Source organism: Aspergillus bombycis (genome assembly GCF_001792695.1).
Source record: "Aspergillus bombycis strain NRRL26010 chromosome Unknown contig00206, whole genome shotgun sequence".
Taxonomy (NCBI): Eukaryota; Fungi; Ascomycota; class Eurotiomycetes; order Eurotiales; family Aspergillaceae; genus Aspergillus; species Aspergillus bombycis.
The window spans coordinates 6,541-26,904 of record NW_019170208.1 but is presented as its reverse complement, the minus strand read 5'-3'; the positions used below and the strand labels follow the sequence as shown (position 1 = coordinate 26,904).

The following is a 20,364-nucleotide window of genomic DNA, read 5'->3' as shown; positions in this document are numbered from 1 at the left end:
CCGTTAAGGAAGAGCCGGTCCCTAAGAAGTCTAAAGAACCTGCCGCCCCTGTACCAGTCGTTGCTGAAGAACCAGTGAAGGAGCCTGTCAAAGAGGAGGCGGTTTCGGAGGCGCCTAAGGAGATACCTGCTGAAGAGCCTGCCACTAACGACACTGTTGCTCAGGATGAGCCGTCTACTGAGGAGACTCTGTCCACTGCAGCTCCGGATGCTCAGGAATCGGTTACCCAAGAGCCCGCCACTGAAGATGCCCCCAGCGAATTAACGAAGGAGTCCGGCGTTGAGAAGGCAGTGGAAGAGACAACCACCGAGAAGCCTACAGCTGACGATGTTGTAGCAGAGGAGCCAGCGAAGGAGACAGCAACAGTGGAGACCGAAGTTGAGAAGCCTGTCGTTGAAGTCCCTGTTGAGATAAGTTCCGAGGAACTGGCAAAGGAGCCCGTTCCCGAGAGCACCACAGCTGAAGCTGCTGCCGAAACGGAGGAATCGAAACAGCCTGCCGAAGAGACTTCTGAGCCAGCTGTTAAGGATGAAAAGGCGCCCGTCGAAAAGCCGGTAGAAGAGGCGAAGGCTGAGCCTGCCTCGGAAGAAGCCCCGAAGGAAGAGGTTGCTCAACCCTCCGTCGAGGAAAAACCCACCGAAGAGGCCGCAAAGGTGTCTCCTGTCGAAGAAAACGAGAAGGTCGTTGCCGAAGCCGCTAAGGAAGAGGAAGTTCCAGAGGAAGCCCCTGCGAAGGCGTCTGTTGAGGTGGAGGCTACAACTAGTGAACATGTCGCTGAAGAGCCTACACCCGAGAAGCCCGCCGTGGAAGAAACAACCACCGAGGAGTCCTCTAAGGATGTGACAAAGGAGGAGCCTGTCTCTGAAGTGTCCGCTACTGAGGATTTGACAACGCAGGAGGCAGCTGAGGGACCCGCCAAGGTGTCAGGCTCTGAAGAGGTGGCAGAAGAGTCTATAATGGAAGAAAAGTCCGCTGAGGTTTCCGATCAAAAGACCAAGGAGCCAGTCACCGAAGAGTCCAAGGAGACGAAGCCTGCTGCTGAGGAAGCGACCCCCGAAGAACCCGTTAAGGATACCCCTGTCGTTGAGCAACCAGTTGAATCCGAGCCCGTCCGGGAAGCTGAACCGGCGAAGCCCATTGCAGAGGAGTCTGTTAAGGAGCTCGCTGCTGAAGAGGCTGTTGTCGAAGAGTCCACCCCTGTCGAACAACTTAGCGAGGAACCTGCTGTCAAAGAGTCGCCTGTAGAGGAACCTGCTACTGTCGAGGAATCTGTCGCTGCCGAGCCTTCTACGGAGGAACCTGCGGAACAACCCGCCAAGGAAGCTGAGCCCGTGAATGAAGTGTTGACTACTGAAGAACCTGTCATGAAGCAAGCAGCCGAATCTGAGCCAGTTGAACAGCCAGTGGCGGAAGAAAAGCCTGTGGACGACTCCACTGAAAAGCCAGCAACTGAGACCGTGGCTGAAGAACCGGCCCCAGCACTGACTGAGAAGGCTGTGGTTGCTGAGACACCTGCTACCGAGGAAGTCGTTGAAAAGGCCACTACCGAAGAGCCCGCCCAGGAGCTTGTCGCTGATAAGTCCGCTGAGCAGCCAACTTCGTCGGATGTGGTTGAGGAGACTGCTGAATCTTCTAAGGCTGTTGTCCCTGAGGAAGTCACGTCGAATGAGGTTGAGCCTACTGTCTCGCAGTCCCACGAAGAGAAACCGGAAGAGGGAACTGGGCTACCTAAGGAGGAGACAGTTGCAGCTGAACCTGTGGTTGTTGAGACCCCTGCGGAACAGAAGGCCCCAGAGACTGAACCCGATGTTTTAGCCAAGGTTGAGCCTGTAGAGGCTGTGACCACTCAAAAGGAGGAACCTAGCAGCGAGCCAGCAGCAGCAGCCCCTGCTGAAGCCGAGCAGGTGGAGCTTTATCGGTGTCTTCCGGGGAGCCTCCTGTTGAGAACGAGAGCACTGAAACAGCTGAGGTCGTCCCTGAGGTCACGGAGGATACCCCTGAGCAGGATGGAAAGGATAGTGTCTCAGCCGAGTTGATTGGTGCGGGTGCTGCGGTAGCTGTTGCCGCAGGCGCTGTTGCTGTTGGGGTGGCTGCGTCGTCCCACCAGGACAAGGAGCCAGAAACCGCGTGTGCGGACAAAAGCTCCAAATCTGTGGAAGAGTCTCAACCCAGCAAGGCTGCCAGCCCTGCTCATGAGTCTCAACCATCAGCCAGTAAGGAAACACCATTGCGTACTTCGAAGAAACCTGAAGCTGATATCAATGAACCACGTTCAGGATCCGAAGAGCCAGCTGCGTCAACCAATGAACCACTCACTTCTGCTGAGCCCGCTATGACAACGGAAGCCACTGCTGACAAGGCCGTAGCTCAGAAGGGTGACACCTCTCGTTCTCCAAGCCAGACCCGGGCCGTTACTCTCAGCAACGCCAAGAATGATGGCTGGTTGAAGGTCATCCTTCGCGCCGTCTTTGTCAACTTCTTTGGAGCCATCTTCTCTCCTTTCCGCCGTCGTCCCAAGAACGACCAGTAAATCTTCAGCGTGATCGTCACTCGCACTTCCATGCATATCATCACTGATTCTTATGGGATTTGAAAATGCTCCCTTGACTCATTGTTACTAATTATGCATCTGTTTGGCATGCATATACCCGACTTTGTTGCCCAAGATTCTTGTCACTCATTTTACTTGCCTTAGTTTGATTCCCCTGTATTTGACTTGTGTGCTTTTATCAATTCAGGTTATTGTTATCTGTTCTATTTTCTATTCTCCTCTCCAGAATGTTTCGATTATTGACCGCGAGTCTGTTGTGCCAAAACTGATAGTAGTTAACAAAACTTGTTTAGTTTTGCCGTTGATTTACGTCTACCAGTATGTAGTGATGTGATTATGATTGATGATAATGAAGATTGAAGATTATTTCAATGGGTTTTGTTCTTGGACTATGTCTACTCCTTCGGATAAGCCTGCTCCTATCATAGTAACCAAACGGATACGGTCAATCCGCAACAAAATGTAAGAAGATAGAAGAGCTAGCAGTAGAAGACAGGCAGAGAAAGACAGCATTCAGATTACTGAGCAATGTTGGTGGCTCTTTCTAGCAAACTTGGCTTCCTTATCTCCAAAAGTCTTGTCCAGCCAGGACACAACTTTCGTAACGCCTTCTCAGGTCGTTTGATTCTTTGAGCGGGCAACGCCCAGTCTCATGCATTGATTGTGCAAATCTGAAATGTAGATTTGCGTAAAAGAGACATCTTATATCCTACGGGAGCCCTCATGGATACGCACAGAGTAGATAGAGCAGGAGTCAGTCACCTACATCTTTCCATCAGTCGAAGAAACAAAGTAAAGAAAGTCGAATCTCCGTTCAGAAAAGTAAATTTGCTCTCAATGTCCGGAACCAACTAATATCAAGGCATCTAAAGGGTCTTGTACGTTACATACATATCCTACGCCTTATCCAGACAGAAAGCAAGGCCATTTCTGATAGAGATCCCAAAAAGAAGGAAAAGTAAAGACAAGCCCCGAACTCCAGATCCCTGATCCCATGACTCCGGTGAAACAAGAGTAGAGAGAAAAAGAAAAATAAGAGAAGAAAAGTGAACAGCCACAGCCAATTCCATGTACGTCACTTGGGGGTGCGTGAGTGAAATTCACGTCTCGCACTGTGGCGCGTGCCCTAGCAACACATACAGTGAAGGCATCAGCATCGCCACATACAAGATCTTGTTTACTTGTGTGTCTCTTGTAGTGAAAGAGCAACACCTAGATGCTGATTTCCTCAAATCATCTCGCGACATGACAGACCAACGCAACTGCAAATAGAACAACAACGCAACGACATCTTCTTCAGGTATCTCGTTTGCTTTGGTGATTATCTTCCAGTAGCTATTTTGTTTCTGTTTATTTGTTCGCCATGGCGGACCGTGATAAAGATCAGGAGGCCCAGACTAGATCTGAGTCTGAGGAGAAGGAGTTGAGAGAGAGACCCAAGGTCAAACTGCCTCTTGTGCCCACCGTGCCTGGCAATGCCTGGTCGCAGATGAGGGCTCGTGCGCAAGAACATATTCGTGAAAGGGAGCTGTATAAGCTGGAGTTTGGTGAGTTGGGGTATGATCCTAATACCGGTATGTCGTGTCTCCCCTCCCTTTTCGCTGTTGGCTTGGCTTTTCTGATGGGAGTAGTGATAACCCGTCCAACCGCGACCTATTCTTCAAGGCCCAGTACGATGAGAAAATCATCTGGACTGGATTACGACGAGGCACTCGCCCTCCCGATGCCTAAGCCCCGTCTTATGGCTGCTAGTAGTTCTGCTCCTGCGCTTGAGCCGACGGCTTTAAAGCCGAATGTTCTCACAAAATTGAGTGGTTTGAAGAGACAGGGCGCCACGGAGCCCCATCCTGGTGATAAGGTTGGTGTGGGTACAAAGGTCGAAGGCGAAAAGAAAAAGTCCATGATCGCGACGCTGAAATCCAAACTCAGCTTCAAAGAGCTTGGTAAGGAGTTTCGTAAAGCTCAAGACCCTCCACTTAGCGCTATGCCTCAACTGCCACCGAGCATTGGAATTCCACGCGTTGAAAAGACCAAACAATCGCCGCCTGGGTCTTTTGATTTTGATGAGGAAAGACTGTATGTCCCCAAGCCCAGAGATCCTGAAGTGCACCCTGCATCTGCTCCAGTCCAGACCACTAGGTTTTCGGACACAGGTAGCTTCGAGAGTTCCCCACAGAGCGCCTCATCCTGCCCTGCACAGCAGGCTAAGGGAGATGACGGGCTTGATGCAGAAACTCTTAAAGACACACAGGAACAACATCGGCCTCATCACAAAGTGGGAAATGTAGAGCCCATGACACGCCTTGACACTGTCTTGATTGACGGCTCGTCTCCTCCAGCCAGCACAGGCGATACCAGCAGGGGCCATCCGGCGGTTATCGATGTGGAACGACGCTATATCAGTATGAAAGTGGAGAACGAACCATCAGTTCCCTCCAAGCCAAAAACTGATGCCACCTCTACTGAGAGTCCAGCTTCGTACAAGCCATCGACGTCCAACGCACCAGAAGGCATTACACCGGTGTTCTCATCGTGCGAACGCAAACAAAGCACGGTGGAGAAGAATCGCCCGCTAGTCGTCTCATCGGATCAGCAGAAGCAGAGGCCACTGTCTGTCATAATACAGGACCAAACTGAAGTAACTACCCCGTCCGGACAGTACAGTAAGCGCTCATCTACTAGATCACGGGAGCATAGAGCCTCAAGCCCTGGACAGGCTGAACCTGCCTTCGACCCAACACATATGAGGATGTCCTTCAATTCTCAACTCCCTATGGATGATCCTCGGTTCTACTCTGGCGTGACGACTCACGGAGCTATGCGCCTCCTCCACCGCACCCGGGCTACCAAAACACAGTAACCCTAGAGCAGCAAATATCCACCTACATGGATTCGATTCACATCCACGTTGATGGTACAGCCAACAAGCTTGCCAGGTCATTCGAAAACACCAATAACTGGTCAACGGATCAAATCCTGAGGCAGACGGGACATCTGTCGGATCTTATGCGCAAGCTCAATAACCGAGTGATGAGCGACACTGAAGTGACGAGAGAGCTGCAGAGGGTCATGATGGAAGTGAAGATTCAAGTCGGCGCTATACAGCGCGAGCAGCGTCAGATGGAGGACAGGATGACACAGCTCTTCCAGTGTGAGTACCACAAGCTGAAGGGCGAGATTAACGTGTTGGCTTCGACTGTAAGGTCCAACCTCCCCCACGACCCGGCACAGGATGCAAGGTCCATGAATACCAGGTTGCAGGGGAGTCAAGACTTCACCAAAGGGAGTAAAGACAATGAAAGGCCCCAGCAGTTCAGGAAGATGAAGTCACGTCAGATGAAGAGGGAAGATGTGGTGACAAAGAAAAAAGAGAGCAGAGGAGGGGAAGAACACAACTGTGAATCTGTCGCACTGAGCGAATACGCTGAGGAACACACACTTACTGATAACGTTCCAACACCTATGTCAGCCTTCCCCACTCCAAGTTCCCATGGCGATGACTGGAAAGATCACTTCACTGAGTCTCACCCCAGAAGACTCATCCTGAAAGACCCTAGCAAAATATCCACTGGGAGTCCAGAACCTCTGCCCAGCAGCTCCATTAAAGGCAAAGAAAGAGCCGCTAGCAGCAAAACTCTCGTCCACAAAGCAAGCACTGAGATCATGAAGTTCCCAGCTAAGATGGGCCTTTTCTATCCTTTCCGCCGTGGCCGTGATCGGCGTAGCAGCGAAAGCAAAATTGCGAGCCACTCCTTGCCTCCTACCAAGCGCAGCGACGATAAAACCTCCGAAGAGCGAGAGTCCAGGAAGCAAGAACCACTTCCGTTCACACCCCCTACGCAGACAAGCGCCATCGCTACTACTGCGACAGAGCATCGCCAAGTGGAAGTTAGCCCCAGCAGAGTCCATCCCGCCTTGCGCAATCCTGCTCAGCAGCAGATCATGGCTGAACGTGAGCGTCTCAAGACTCAAGATACTATGACACCCAGGCAGCTCCTACGATCCTCCAGATCCTTTCAGGACTTGAATTCTCGCTCCAGAAATGCTGCATCGTGTGACTGGATTGATAGCTCAACCGAAAGTCCTTCGAAGTCCACAACTCGCAGTCAGAACCAGCAGGATCTCGCTATGGGATTCCTTGCTCTTTCAACAGCTTCACTCCGCCCATCTGCTACAGAAGATTCACCGTTGACAACTTTCGCTGAAGCACGGATGTCTCGGGCTTCAGATGTTTCATTTGGTTACCGTGGCCCAACCCCTCCTCCCAGAGAGTCTGAAGCGAGCGAGTCGAGCCTACCAACCTGGTACCAGGCAGCCTATGCATACAAGTCCATCGAGAGGCCAGAAAACGATTGATATGAAACTATCAGTTCATGCCCAAACTGCCATTTGCTTTTCAGCATTTATGACGCCGTGGCGATTTCATTTCTTCAATAGTCTGTTAGGCTAGAGCCTTAGCCGGGGAGATGGTCGTTTAGAGGTTTGTAATCCAAAGGGGGTATTAGCGCCGATTATTGAATAGATAGGGATAGCATCGGAAGGTTTAACAGGCCAAGGGTTTGGACCAAAAATCGGTAATGGTTTGAGATTTCATTTCAGATTGACGCGTGCAGTTGACCTGCTCACGTGTTCTAAGATTACCGGGTATCATGATCTGGCTAACAAAAAAGAACAAAAAAATGGGCATAAAAAGAAACATTAGAAAAAAAAGGGAACATTTCGGTTAATGGATAAGACATGAGGAATATGTTTTTTTAAATGGCAATGGAACGTCATGTTAATACATTGCAGATAGTCATAATGACAATACTTTATTTCCTCGAGATCATCTTCTCCATATCCACAGCAGCATCACGGACTTGTGGACAGTAGTGTAGTCGCAGTAATTCGCCTTCCCATACCGTCCCAGCAAAGACATTAGTTGCTTCTATATCTGTTGCGTATGGGTTGTATACACCATCACCTTTACGCTCCTCACTGTGCCACAATGGAGAAATACGATTTGCGTGATGCTTCGCTACCTGGTTTAGAAGGGAAAGCGTAGCAATGGCGGACTTCTCAGGGACCTGGAGAGACGTCGTCAGGAGTCGTTTAGTGAAGCTACCAACACGCACCGGAGGTGGTATGCCTTGTGAGCGGGACAGAAGTGTGGACTGGAGGCAGCGGAGCAGCAGAACTGTCGGAGTCTGAAAGTTGACCTTGTTCCTCGGCTGAAATTGCTGCGTCGAGCTATTGTCATCTGGATCGGGGAGCCGAAGAGACTTGTTGGGGTTGAATTCGATGTCAGTGTTGATTGAGTGAGAGTACAGGGAGCGATAAAGATGCTTGATGAAAAAGCTTAGGTCAAGATGGAGTGTGCTTGCCGCCTTGCTAGCATCCTGTCCTTGAAGGAGCGCAAAGGCAGTGACAGTACAAAGGAGGGCTTCACGCTGAGAATCTCTTGATGTTGTTGCAGATTCAGGATCCTCATCGTCCACGTCGTCGTCTTCAATTTCGTCTCGATCAGCGTGCCCGATCAAGTCCTTCAGAGCCTCGAGCAAGTCGCCAAAGAAATCTTGGTTGATCAGATGCGCGTATTTAGCAAGGCCCTCGAGTACCGGGCCCATTAATGTAGGAATGCGGAGTTTCAAAATGCGGAAGTAGACCCCAAACACAAGTTTCAAAGTCTCTGCTTGGTTCTTATCTCTTTCCTCATGGGACACTAAGGCGTCGGCTTCCTTCATATCCTTCTCCACGGCCTTCCGTTCCTTTGCGATCTTGCGTTCCCGTTTAGTGCGAAATTCCTTCTTTTGCTTCTTCTTCCCAAAGAATGTGTTCTCCTCTGGCTCACGATCGACCCGGTCTCTTGATGCCTTAGAAGAGAATTCGGAGAGTAGTCGGAGGTGCAGGAAGGTGTCCAAGACGCTTTCATTGATTCTGAATTCCTTCGCCTTCATCATCTTCGACAGGAGACGAACGGCTTCAAGGGAGACAACTCCGTCCTCATCTCTTGCGAAGACTTCCTCGAGTGTTTCCCGGCATTTAGCAAAATCGGCATCTACTTGTCTCTTTGCGAGCCGGTTGACAAGGATTTTCAAGAGCTCCCCGCGAAAGTTGAAATGCGGTACAGAAAGAAGCATGTTGCAAGCGCAGTTGATCGCAAGACTTTTTAAACTAGGATCAATTTCCTCCTGCGTAGCTTTAGACGGCTTTGTAAGCTCAGTCAACTTCTGAACGTAGTGTTTGTAATTTGAGAGAAGCGACTGTTCGTAGTTTTGCAGTTTGCGCACTTCTTTCGATAACTTAGCAGACATTTCGCTATCGCTGAGAGGACGGATGCGGTAGCCTGGGATCACATCCTTAAATATAGCAGCTTGCGAGGCAAGAGCCAGCTTCTTGATTGCAACGTGCGCCCCGTTATTAACCATTTCAGCCATTGTTTTGAAAGAGCCAAGATGTTCCTCCGGGTCTTCATTGATCAAAGTCGCCAGTTTTGCAAGTTCTTCTTTCGCCTGTAGGATCTGCAATTTCATCGGAATCTTGGGCTTCTCCTCCTCCTCCGCAGGTGTTTCCTTATCCTCGTCCATGTCATCCTCGGCGCCGGAGGCTACATCCTCCTCATCGTCATCGGTGCCAAGGAAACTGTCAGACTCTTCAGGCTCCTGTTCCTCAATGTTTTGTAGACCCTCCGCGGTTTTGATAGGTAACCTAGTCCTCTCCTTATCTTTCTTGCCCAATTTGCGCGGACGGCGCTCGTAATCTTGTTCGAGATCCCATTCGGAAGCGTTGCTGTAGAAGTTGTTCAAGGCTGAGCCCTTGGAGGTTTTCGAGGTGCCATTGCCTTCACCACCAGGAGGGCTCAGGCGTCTCCTTTTATTCGTGCGTCCTGGAGCCATGACGATTGATTGAGCAACCGAATTGTCGTGGTGAGGGTCGATGGTTGGTTTTGAGCGGTTCCCGTCCGAAACTTTTTTTTTTCTTTTCGGTGCCAAGACATTTATGCCAAAAGCTCTCCACCTTAAACTTTTCTGGATTTTTTGTCCGCGGAGCTTTTCTTCGACTGCGAACAACCCGTATCAATCACTCAAAATGCGTCAACTCACTGAACAAGAGACGAAAACGCTTTTCGAGAAACTGGCCAACTATACTGGTCGCTCGTTGAACAACCTCATTACTACATCCGATGACCCCAATGACCGATATGTATTCCGTCTCCATGGAAATCGTGTCTATTATATGAAACTGTCCTTGGCCAATCTTTCCACAGCCATTCCTCGCGCAAATCTTCTCTCGCTTGGTACCTGCATCGGGAAGTTTACTAAGAGTGGTCAGTTCAGGCTGCACATCACCGGTAAGATCTCCACCAACCATTAGCGATTGATGAACAGATCTCTGACTTCTACAGCCCTGGATGTGATTGCTCCCCACGCGAGATACAAGGTCTGGATCAAACAGAACGGAGAGATGCCCTTCCTGTACGGTGGAAATGTGGTAAAGGCGCACGTCAATCGATGGTCAGACGATTGTCCAGAACACGCAGGTGTTATTGTCTTCAACTCGAATGACACTCCTTTGGTAAGACGGACGTTGGCACAGAGAATATGGCACTATAAGTTACTAACATTGTCTCAGGGCTTTGGAGTTACTGCCCGGTCCAGCGCTGAAGCGAGGAAATTGGAACCAACAGCCATTACCGTTTTCCGCCAGGGAGATATAGGAGAATACCTGAGAGAGGTGTGTTACATCTTGATTGTGGAAGCCCTTGCACACATCGCAGCTTGCTGACTTTTGCCTAGGAAGATACCCTCTTTACGACTTAAAGCAAAATCGTTGCATAGGCGGGATCATTCATGGAATTTGGATGCTAGATACCTGGGGATTCTCGCAGGAGTTCTGGAGTCATCTGTCTGTTTCAATAGAAAAGTTTTTACCTTTGTTCTTCAGCATACTGTATCCATAATCATATGCGATTGCAACAGCTCGTTTCCCCCTTGCCTAAACCCAGTTATATCCCTTCTGACGTTTCCTGATATAATGTCTCCCTTGATCTCTTCAAGTACTTGGTTCAATAACGATGTAAACTTTCTACCCCGTGCATACGGAATAGTTTTGGTGGGAAGGATAGGACGCCGATAGCCACACGGCTTGCCGCGATAATATAAAGGATCGAGGTTATTCGAAAATGAAAAGACAAAAAATGAATAAATATTTCAAATTGTCTGAGCGAATAATTTGCAAATAATTTTTGGACTGGCCGGTTGTCAGAAAGTTATCTAGAGATAATCAGTCGATACTGCGGGGCACGTGCATTATCAGTGATCAGTCAGCTCTCCAAAAGCGACAATACGAACTTTTGCATCTAATCAGCCATCATTGTGTCTACTACATCTTGCAAAATCTCTGCTGCGCTGAACAATTAGTGCGTCCTCTAATATATCGCTATTCTGATTATTAATTTCACTCACTTTCACATCCCTTGTTCAGGTTTCTTAGCACTCAATAGAAGATCGTACCTGAAGCCGTCTGCACCCCGCCATGCCACCTTACTCGGGTCTCCAGAGGCAACAAATAGCTCAGTTTATGAACTTTACACAAGCCAAGGATGCAGTAGCAGCCAAGGTATGGTCCTTTCTTTTCATAGTATACCACAGGCATTGTTGGTCTCAAGTCGCACATATAACCTTCCATGTCACGTGCGATAATCATGGCCCAATAGCTGATGTTTCGTTTATAGTTCTTAAAAGCATCTAGGTGGAATGTCGAAGAAGCAATTGATGCGTAAGTTAGCTGAGATATTTAATTTCTCTTGTTCTCTTCTTGTCTTTCCCCCCGATCCATGGCCCAACCTTTGCTTTTCTCGGGCTCTGTAATTCTGCCGTACTGCAGTGTGGAATTGCCGTGCTCCCTTGTTGAATGACTGGGCGGTTTCTGTGCTCCGGTGTTTACTGGCTATGCTCTTTTCAGTTGCAGCAAGTTGTCGCCCGCCTTTGGCAGGTAAACGTGCAAAGGAACGTAACTTGTCAGGCATTGATTCTCCATCATCCTCTTGGACATCCTATGCACACGACAGAGCACTGCTAGCCGGTCTTCTATCCAATGTTAGCAGCCAATTGCGTAATACCCGCCAGACGAGACTGTGGTGCCTCGGGCCAGCTTGGGGGCTGTTAAAGTAACTCGAAATTACCTCCAAGTCTAGCTCGTCTATGTGGCGCCTTGCCACAATGTGCCACTTATGGAGCACATACGGGGGACACTCTTGAACCTCGTAGACAGGGTGTCATGTATCCGTTCGGCACATGAGGGCACAGGACATGGATGAGGTTCGCCATTACCCAAATAATCTCCAAGCGTCATCCTTGTGTCATCACGTCTGGATCCTTTCAAAGATTCCGAGGGAACATGACCGAGATAGGCATTCAACCTCGCAAGCGTCAAGATGAGGACCCGCTCTGGAAGGTCGAAATACTTATGTCTTCCGTCGGCCATGCCCACACGTGCCTCAAAGAGGCGAAAGTCAGTCATATCAGCGCACACGACGTTTACTGACAAGGTTCAGGTATTTCCAGAGCCCCCAGGGGCAGGAGGCGCCACCTCCTCCATCAACAAGATATTCGACAGCTATCGAGGTAGGACAGCCCGCCTGAAAGTATACATTAGTTCCAAGCTCATTCCACTCAGACTCCCCGGATGATAACCCTGATGGCATCGGCATTGAAGGGGCGATGAAATTTCTCGGCGATATCCAAGTGCAACTAGACGAAGTGACATGTCTCGGCATCGCGGAACTTCTGAAATCGCCATCGATGGGCGAGTTTAGTCGAGACGGATTCCTAAATGGCTGGAGGGCTGTCGGGTAACAACGCCACCAATGCCCGCTACCGGAATCCGCGAATTGAGATGATCTAATCTAATCTACAGGTGTGACTCCATCGACAAAATGGTCGCCCATGCTGACAATCTTCGATCGCGGATCCCGACGCAGCCAGATCTCTTCCGTCGCGTATACCGCTATACCTTCCCTCTCTGCCGGATGCAGGGTCAGCGGAACCTCCAATTTGAGATTGCAGCCGAACAGTGGAAACTATTCTTTACACCGGACAAGGGCGGAGTCCAGTGGGACACGGAGACGACTCCATGGTTAGACTGGTGGATCGAATTTATGGAGGAGCGCGGAAAGAAACCTGTTAACAAGGACCTGTGGGAACAGGTTGAGGTCTTTATGCGGAAGTCTCTTGACGATGGGCGGTTTGGGTGGTGGAGTGCGGATGGTGCATGGCCTGGGGCACTTGATGATTTTGTAGTCTGGGTTCAGAAGAAGAGAGGGGATAATATGGAGGTAGAGTGATGGTTCGTGGTGGATCTTTAATGGGAATGGGTGCTTAAATGCACTGTAGAATAGAAATATTCTACTTTTAGCAGCTCTCTATATCCAGTCAACTATATCGGGCTCTACGCCTCTTTCAACCAACATGTCTGAGAAACATTCGCAAACCATTTGCAGTAGAAGCCCCTAATTTTTAACTATCAGAGACCGAGGACACAAATTGCAGGTAATTTGTAATATGACATTGCAAAAGGTGGGTAAATAGCAGCACTATGGACTATCAAGTTATGTATATCGCCAGCTGCAGACAGAGACTAAGAAAAACATTCATCGTGACGGTCAAACATATCTTCAACTCCGCACAACACAAGATAGGCAATGATCTTGGGGCCGGATCAGAATGGAACATGAGAATAGAATCAATCAGACATGCGAAAGGGGTAATTGGGGGTGGAGATGGGAAAGTAGATTGCCCGTGCCTTCGGCTTGCCTTTTCCTTGAGGCAACGTAATGCATATATTCATCCGAGGTATGGAGCGGATGGGCCGAGGATATGGAAGGCGTTCGGGTCGTTCGGCTTGAGCCGGATGGGTAGGGTCTGGATTTATATACAACTAACGGTAATCCTTGGGCTCGTATTCACTGCCTGGGCCGCCTGGGCCGCTGCGACGTTGGTCGTAACGCTATTTAAAATCGTAAATTAGTGTCTGAGATGAAACGGTTGAAGAGGGCATTTACCTTTCTCAAGGCCTCGAGGCGCTTCCTCTTGGTATGGGTGTTGACGTAGGTTCCAATGAAGAAACCAATAATGTTAAAGAATGGCACCCAAGTGTGCTCGGGGAGGAACTTCTGCGCAAACGCAAGTGCGAGAGGGGAAGTGATCCAGCTGACTTTCATGACGGGCATGAAACCGGCGCGAACGGTGGCGCGAACCTGATGGAAGGTACGCGCGCCGGTGATAACGGCCATCGACGATAGGTACACCACGTTTTGAATGGGGGAGATCTGCGTTTTCGGTTAGCGCATCCGCGCATTCCAGAGATCGAAGGCCCGATCGATGGACATCAGACAAGGCTGGGGACGTACGATGAGATTGCTAAAGAGAATCTGCAGGATCTTGGCCTTCAGGCTTGTGCGGCCGGCAAAGATCTTTTGAAGGATGCCCACAAGGAAGTGGCCCAGCGGGGCAGCGACAAACATGCCGTAGAGAAGCATCTTGGGAACGCGGGCGCTGAAGTAGTGCCCATTCCTGCTGACATCATTCGCGATCCACGAGGCCAGATACTCTTGAGATGCGGAAAGCACACCCGACGTCAACATCTTTGTGCGCAGAGGGTTCTTCTGCAGCTGACGCAGGTACATCTGTAAATGCGAGCATTTCCCATGTCAGCGAGTTGCGATCGTACCGACCGCGATCAGATCAATCGCGGACCCGACGCTCCGGGATGGAGGATAAACATACAGCCATATAGCCATTCTGAGGGTTTCCGCCAGTCAAGCGCTCGCCGACTTTGTGAACCAATTCTTTTGTGTCTTGGCGAATCGACTTTGCGGCCTCCTCCTGAAACTGTCCCTGGATCTGCCCCTTAATCTGTTCCGTGACCTGTTGCGTGACCTGGTCCTGGAACTTATCCTGAAATTTTACGGACATGACGGCGGTTGATGCGATGGCGTCGGCAATAGAAGACGAAGGTAGCGATGATAAGATCCGTTGTCGGAATTGACGGCAACGGGTGCTAATGCGGTGTCTGAGAATCAGTTAATAAACGATCCGCACGGACAATAATGCACACAATGGGACTTTAGGTGACGGACAGTTGAATATGGGGCGAAGTGGGTTAAGAGGGGGTTTTAAAAAACAATCGGTGAGAGATTGAGTATGGGGTTGGAGAAAAAGAAAAAGTCCCGCCAGGAACTAAAGAAACAGGGGCTGAGCTGCTGTTTGTTTATGGAACGAGGAGGCTGGAACTCTCCAGACCGAAAAAAAAGGTCTCAGCTTTGGGGGGAGACGGAAAGCTTACCGAGGTTAAGTAAGGTAAATAGAGGGTAGAACAATAAGAAGTTAACTGAATCGAGGGAATTAGACCGATTAATTAAAAATAGACAGTTAATAAATGAACGAAATTATGTATCGATCTGGAGAACCTGTGGGTTTCTCTTATATGCAGGTCATTTATCGAAACCTGGTGTCAGATAAGAAAGATATAAATAAGGAAAGCCTTGTCCCAAGAGAGACCGACACAAAATAGACGGTCGGTGTTTGGACCTGGGGATTTAAAAGCTGGAGGGAAAAGTGGAGGATGAATCGGATCTCTCAGGGCGACAGGTCAACAAGTCGGCCACGAGTGTCGGCAGATCTTATTTATATTGCTGTTAATTAAATTCAAAAATTACCTGCTAATTTTACTATGCGCAACCAACTGCGCTTGTCCGCTGCCTATCGGTCACCTCCGATAGCCTATCGCTTTGGCACGCTCGAAAGTTTATTTTTCTATCATTTTTTTTGTGATTGTTTTGAATAATCTCCTTCCCTATATAAGGACTCGGCGTATTGCTAATGATCACAGGCAGTTCTTATATCTGCACACTTACACATTGGATTTCGTCGCTTCCATATACTTTGTATACTGACTTTGAGCTTTCTTGTTCTCACTGAAAAATCTATATTTTGATATAGGTAACAGGACTACGGATTATGGACTCTTTACAGAAGCAAAGCAATGGTGGACATACAAAGGGTAAAAAGAGAGAAGACAGGAAGTATATAATCAAATGGAGTTTCAGGATATGTGTCAGGTTTGGTCGGTGTTCCAATTAACATACTCATTCAGAGACCGATATACCAAAAGAATGAACTTACTAGTATATATTCTGCAGCCTGGTTTTTTACTATACCCTCGAGGCTTCACACCTCACACCAATATCCCAGAATAATCCATTTATCTGGTCCTTATTTACTTGGTATGCATGAGAAAGACAAATTGCATGAGAAAGTAAATACACCACTTCACAGGAATACTTCTTTGAAGTTCTTTCTCAGTATGACAGTAATTATTGCCTAACTTCAGTATGTCTGTCACGAAGCGCAACCTTTACTACTTTTCGAGTGAATGTTTTCACTTACTCTTAAATATGTCTCTTCTTGTTACTGTGTGATACCACACTGGGCTCTCATTTCCAACCACATTTCTCTACTATTCATTCCATCCCATCCTGAGATATGGCAGACAATGAACAGGGCGACTCCGAACAGAACACAGGTATTCATCAAACTAATTCACTTTTCATCCTACAAGTGCCTTCTTTAGCATCCATCTATCCTCTGGCCCACCAGCGTCAAGTTCCCACCCAAGAAGGCTACCTTTGGCCTGCCTCCGATATCGAGCGACCTCTCGACTATCAGAATTATTATACCGGACATCCGCTCATGGCTCCGCCGGCAACCCAGTCAGCTATCCGCCAGCATCGCTGTCATCACAGTGTGATGGAACGCCAGTTCTGCATTGACCGTATGGAAACATGCAACTCATGTGGAAGATGGCCATTCCTCGGATGGGTCTACCTCTGTGTTGAGGATAATTCGGGGTTCTCTGATCCCTTGGATCCCATAAACGGCCCATTCCTCAGTCCTTGGATAATGAAAGCCATGGAAGATGGTCACTATACGACAGAACAGAAGGAAATCGTGATTCACCAGAAGTTGAACGTCGTGAGGACAGCGGAGAGAGAAAGAGGTACCATACCTCCACCATTGTCTATGCTCTATGCAGAGCGCAGTACGCAAACTGGTCACAATCAGGATGATCCATGGGTAGAGTTGGTAGAGGATGTCAGCCAGCGAGATGAGAGTGCTTCCAGAACCGGCGAATCAGCGGTTCGTCTCGACCATTCTGAGCAAACCTCGCAGCTACTCCAGCACCCACACCCTGCTCTTCCATGCACCTTCAAGCTTGTCGTTTCTGCGAGCGTCGCCATGGTAACCTCGAGGAGCGCACCTGGATAAGCCTCAATGAAATCTGCAATGATCCTTCTATTCCCTCTCCAGTCCCGTGGGAACTGCTCGAGAGGCCTATCTCCGATGCTAATATTCTTCGGAACTTAGAGCTGGGCTCTCGGTGTATCTGGATAGGCTCTCCAGAGGTGATTTCCTCAGGGCACTGCATCTCAGAAAGCAGCGAAGATATAAGCGTTAGGCTCTATTCTCAGGAGAATATCCCGAGCGTCAATCTCCATGAGCTTGTGGATCAGTCTCTGAACATATCGGTCAGAAGCGACGAAAGAGAGCAAACCATTGCATCTTATACGAGCCAGCCAAGTGAAAGTATTGTCGTTGGAATGACTATCTCTACGTCCGATGATCACTCCGCATCGTATTCGTGGTCAGACCCATTGGAGCACGGTCATGATGAAAAGTAACCCCGGGGAATAGATTTGACAATGAGGACATCTGCATACGACTCTCGATCCATGGTTATTACGAGGGGGTAGTGGAAAGCAGAACTACAACCTTTTCATCTCATTATTGTGCCACGACTGACTACATTGATTATTACTGTCCCTATCTGACAGTGGCTAACAAAACAAACGAGAAGAAGAAGTAGGGGAGAGACAGAGAGAACGAAAAAGCAAATTGATTCTTATAGTGGCGCGGGAATGCAAAGGCGTGTGTTACATAGTGGGATGATCTTCGAGAAATTTTTATGAAGGAAAAGTTCCGTGGGCAAAATTTCCTAAACAATTCCATTAGATAGTGGAATCCACATGCAGATCAACCACAAAAACCAACGCTTCGAGTTTTGCATGCGGTACGCGCGGGTACTTTTGCAAGACAAATTAGCCCACTGCAACTATATAAACCGACATTTTCTACCCACCCGGTAGTTCATGGGTAGGACAAATGTTGTGAAGGACTGGCTGTCAAGTGTGCGCAAACTGATTCGGTTGATCACAGCGATTTGTCTGTAAACTCCGAACCTCGGCATCCGCGCCAAGCGCAAAGAAGTGCTAGTCAGATGCTCTGCGTTGACATTTCCCTATAAATCCACATCGCCCTGCGCTCCATACCGCCCTCTCCAGAGCATCGGAGATTCCCGCATATTTTTGATACTGCCCGTCATGGCTGACACTGAAAACCCCCCTGATTCCTCTGCGCCCGCCGTTACCGAAACACCGAATGTGGGGAAATCGGCCAGTCCCGCGGGGGTTTCACCCTCGCGGCCGTCGTCTTTGAATGTCGCTCAGCGCCAGCTGCTAGAAGCCCTCAGGGTAACCGACGTCACCATAGGCCGCTTGGACAAGTAAGTGATTGTCTGAGGTCTCGGTTTTTATGTGCGATTCTCTGCTTTTGGGCGACTGGAGTCTCGACCAGCAGCAGTCCCTAGCATTTCCATATAACTAACTGCGCACTGCGCACAGGCTCATGTCATCGGCTTATGGTCAAGAACGAGTTTTTGCTGTCACCGGTTATCTAACCCATGCGCTCCATCACCTCCTCGCCTCCGCACCATGGATTGCCATCCAAACACGGCTCGGCCTTCTGGCCCGGTTGAGATCGAAAACCAAGCCTGTCGCATCCAACTCGACTCCCTCGCAATCCCGACTACTTGCCCTCTCCGCTCTCATGTCGGAAACCCGCTATAGCCTCCGGCTCTTGGGCCTCTTCCCTCTGTGGACTTGGGGTTCCGCTACATTGAAATCTCCCCCATCGGACCGCATCCTCTACGCACTTACCCTTCTTCAAGTGATTGTGAACATGATCTACCAAGCCCTTGAGAATGCCGGCTTCCTAGCTTCCAAAGGAGTAATCTCGAAGAAGTTCATCGACCGCTGGGGCGGAATTGACAAGTGGTATATATGGAGTACACGGGCCTGGTTCGGCCACATCTTCTTCCAGTTCTTTGTGCTCTGGAGAGAGCACGTGCTCCGGAAGAAGAGAATGAGTGGTGAAGTGTCGGAGGAGAAGAAGGAGGAAGCCTTGAAAGCCGAGGTTCGCGCCTGGAAGAAGAGCCTGGTGAATAATACCTGCTGGGCGCCATTGTGTCTTCACTGGTGTTTCGAAAAGGGGATTGGTTTCCCTGACAGCTTGAGTGGTGTTGTTAGCTTCATGGCTGGGGGTTGGGGCGTTTATGACTTATGGACCGCAACTGCGCAGTCCTAGACAAACAGGAAATCCGGCTGGTCTGAGATCTGTATATAACTGTGGTTTAGAGTATAGTAACTGGCGCAACTTGGGGATTATAACTCAAAGACTTTATGATAGAATAGAACTTTCTTAATTTTTAAATTCCCTCGATGTCACATTCTGTCAACTAAATAGGACAGTCTTCTTAGCATCTATCTATCTACTACTGTTGAATGCATAAAGCCATAATAACTGTACCAAATCTCAGCCCATGATCCTCTCGTAAACTCCCGCGTGCCCTAAAACCCCCCAAACGCCCATTTCAGTAGCAACTTAATCTCAGATGACTGCAGAAAAGACAGCTTATTACTACCCCGGTCTTACAGAAACAACCCCGATCCGTCCAGCATATTCCTGTGCTGGGAATTAACAATGTTCTCATAGAACTTTTCTTTCAAGAACCCATCCAGAGGCCAAGCTGTGCTCTTCACCGGTATCAGGCCCTCCTTCGAACCATACCAAGCAAACATACCAGCATCAATGATCCGGTTACTGCAAATATCATGGCAAGGTAAGCTACTATCCTTCAGACGAATCTGAGCCCTCACATCCACCAAGTTCATAAGCCCTCCTTCAAGATCGTAGATCAAGTTCCGCTGATCCACGTCCAGTCCCAACACGAGCATTCCTTGCACTGTATCGCTCGGATTAGATGTTTGGACAACGACAGGCGGACTCTTCGGTGAGATCTGGTGGAGCATGTAGCCTGATACGCATGCGCGAGTCATTCTTTTTGTGATGTCGGTGGTCGGGTTTTCTCCTATGAAATACTTGAGTACGGTGGGAAGCATTAACACGCCGTAGACGAAGCGCGGTGCACAGTTTGGCCTTTTGAGGAGCTCAGTCAATGCTTCCTCTGTGAAGGTGTTCAGGAGAGCTTGGTTGAAGTCGGCTGGATACCATGGTTTGCACTCCATCTTAATAAATGTAGGACCATGCAGGACTGGTTCAGATGGAATGGACGCCCATTCTTTGGAGCAATACTCTTGTCGGTTGCAATAGTACGTTTGCTGTATCTTTCTCTTATTCTTGGGACTCGTGGTCCGATTGTAAGGTGTGATGACTTGGGCGAACTATGTAATGGGTTGTTGGTGACAATGTGCTCTCTTAAGTATGAGATAGAAAGAATATTTCCTTGATAAGTTATATGACTATGGCATTTTCCAGCCAATTTGCATGAAAGTAAATTGGTATCTAGTAGAAGGAAAACTAGTGAAGAGTTGGAAGTATACAACACTTTAGGAGAGCAATGTTAGAAAAGGAAAGCACGGTTCGTAAGTATACTGGGTAGTACCGAGCAAGTCTGGGACATTAGGGCTTTATACAGGT

The 20,364-nt window shown here is 48.9% G+C and overlaps 10 protein-coding genes across 10 annotated transcripts; 7 read left to right on the top strand and 3 right to left on the bottom strand.

The window, feature by feature from the left end:
- Positions 1-8: 8 nt before the first annotated feature.
- Positions 9-2,530, top strand: ABOM_011966 (uncharacterized protein; the record flags this gene model as incomplete). Its single annotated transcript, XM_022539094.1, has 2 exons — positions 9-1,904; positions 1,970-2,530. Coding segments are annotated over 2 exons (2,457 nt in total), but the record flags the coding sequence as incomplete, so codon positions are not given.
- A 1,384-nt stretch (positions 2,531-3,914) lies between these two features.
- Positions 3,915-5,411, top strand: ABOM_011965 (uncharacterized protein; the record flags this gene model as incomplete). Its single annotated transcript, XM_022539093.1, has 1 exon — positions 3,915-5,411. The coding sequence occupies one exon, from the start codon at positions 3,915-3,917 to the stop codon at positions 5,409-5,411; it is 1,497 nt and encodes a 498-aa protein (XP_022383153.1).
- A 26-nt stretch (positions 5,412-5,437) lies between these two features.
- On the top strand, positions 5,438-6,907 carry ABOM_011964 (uncharacterized protein; the record flags this gene model as incomplete). Its single annotated transcript, XM_022539092.1, has 1 exon — positions 5,438-6,907. One exon carries the CDS (start codon positions 5,438-5,440, stop codon positions 6,905-6,907), a length of 1,470 nt encoding a protein of 489 aa, XP_022383158.1.
- A 455-nt stretch (positions 6,908-7,362) lies between these two features.
- ABOM_011963 (nuclear export protein Noc3) lies at positions 7,363-9,426 on the bottom strand (the record flags this gene model as incomplete). The annotated part of the gene is made up of 1 exon (XM_022539091.1): positions 7,363-9,426. One exon carries the CDS (start codon positions 9,424-9,426, stop codon positions 7,363-7,365), a length of 2,064 nt encoding a protein of 687 aa, XP_022383159.1.
- Positions 9,427-9,619: 193 nt separating this feature from the next.
- ABOM_011962 (ribosome biosynthesis protein NIP7) lies at positions 9,620-10,350 on the top strand (the record flags this gene model as incomplete). Its single annotated transcript, XM_022539090.1, has 4 exons — positions 9,620-9,881; positions 9,936-10,105; positions 10,163-10,264; positions 10,327-10,350. The coding sequence occupies 4 exons, from the start codon at positions 9,620-9,622 to the stop codon at positions 10,348-10,350; spliced, it is 558 nt and encodes a 185-aa protein (XP_022383156.1).
- Positions 10,351-11,966: 1,616 nt separating this feature from the next.
- ABOM_011961 (DCN1-like protein) lies at positions 11,967-12,875 on the top strand (the record flags this gene model as incomplete). The annotated part of the gene is made up of 3 exons (XM_022539089.1): positions 11,967-12,156; positions 12,209-12,383; positions 12,449-12,875. 3 exons carry the CDS (start codon positions 11,967-11,969, stop codon positions 12,873-12,875), a joined length of 792 nt encoding a protein of 263 aa, XP_022383161.1.
- Positions 12,876-13,468: 593 nt separating this feature from the next.
- On the bottom strand, positions 13,469-14,505 carry ABOM_011960 (Mpv17/PMP22 family protein; the record flags this gene model as incomplete). The annotated part of the gene is made up of 4 exons (XM_022539088.1): positions 13,469-13,537; positions 13,593-13,859; positions 13,941-14,216; positions 14,317-14,505. 4 exons carry the CDS (start codon positions 14,503-14,505, stop codon positions 13,469-13,471), a joined length of 801 nt encoding a protein of 266 aa, XP_022383160.1.
- Positions 14,506-16,074: 1,569 nt separating this feature from the next.
- On the top strand, positions 16,075-16,857 carry ABOM_011959 (uncharacterized protein; the record flags this gene model as incomplete). The annotated part of the gene is made up of 1 exon (XM_022539087.1): positions 16,075-16,857. The coding sequence occupies one exon, from the start codon at positions 16,075-16,077 to the stop codon at positions 16,855-16,857; it is 783 nt and encodes a 260-aa protein (XP_022383154.1).
- Positions 16,858-17,969: 1,112 nt separating this feature from the next.
- On the top strand, positions 17,970-19,011 carry ABOM_011958 (uncharacterized protein; the record flags this gene model as incomplete). The annotated part of the gene is made up of 2 exons (XM_022539086.1): positions 17,970-18,151; positions 18,270-19,011. 2 exons carry the CDS (start codon positions 17,970-17,972, stop codon positions 19,009-19,011), a joined length of 924 nt encoding a protein of 307 aa, XP_022383155.1.
- Positions 19,012-19,355: 344 nt separating this feature from the next.
- Positions 19,356-19,952, bottom strand: ABOM_011957 (uncharacterized protein; the record flags this gene model as incomplete). Its single annotated transcript, XM_022539085.1, has 1 exon — positions 19,356-19,952. One exon carries the CDS (start codon positions 19,950-19,952, stop codon positions 19,356-19,358), a length of 597 nt encoding a protein of 198 aa, XP_022383150.1.
- Between the last annotated feature and the right edge of the window lie 412 nt (positions 19,953-20,364).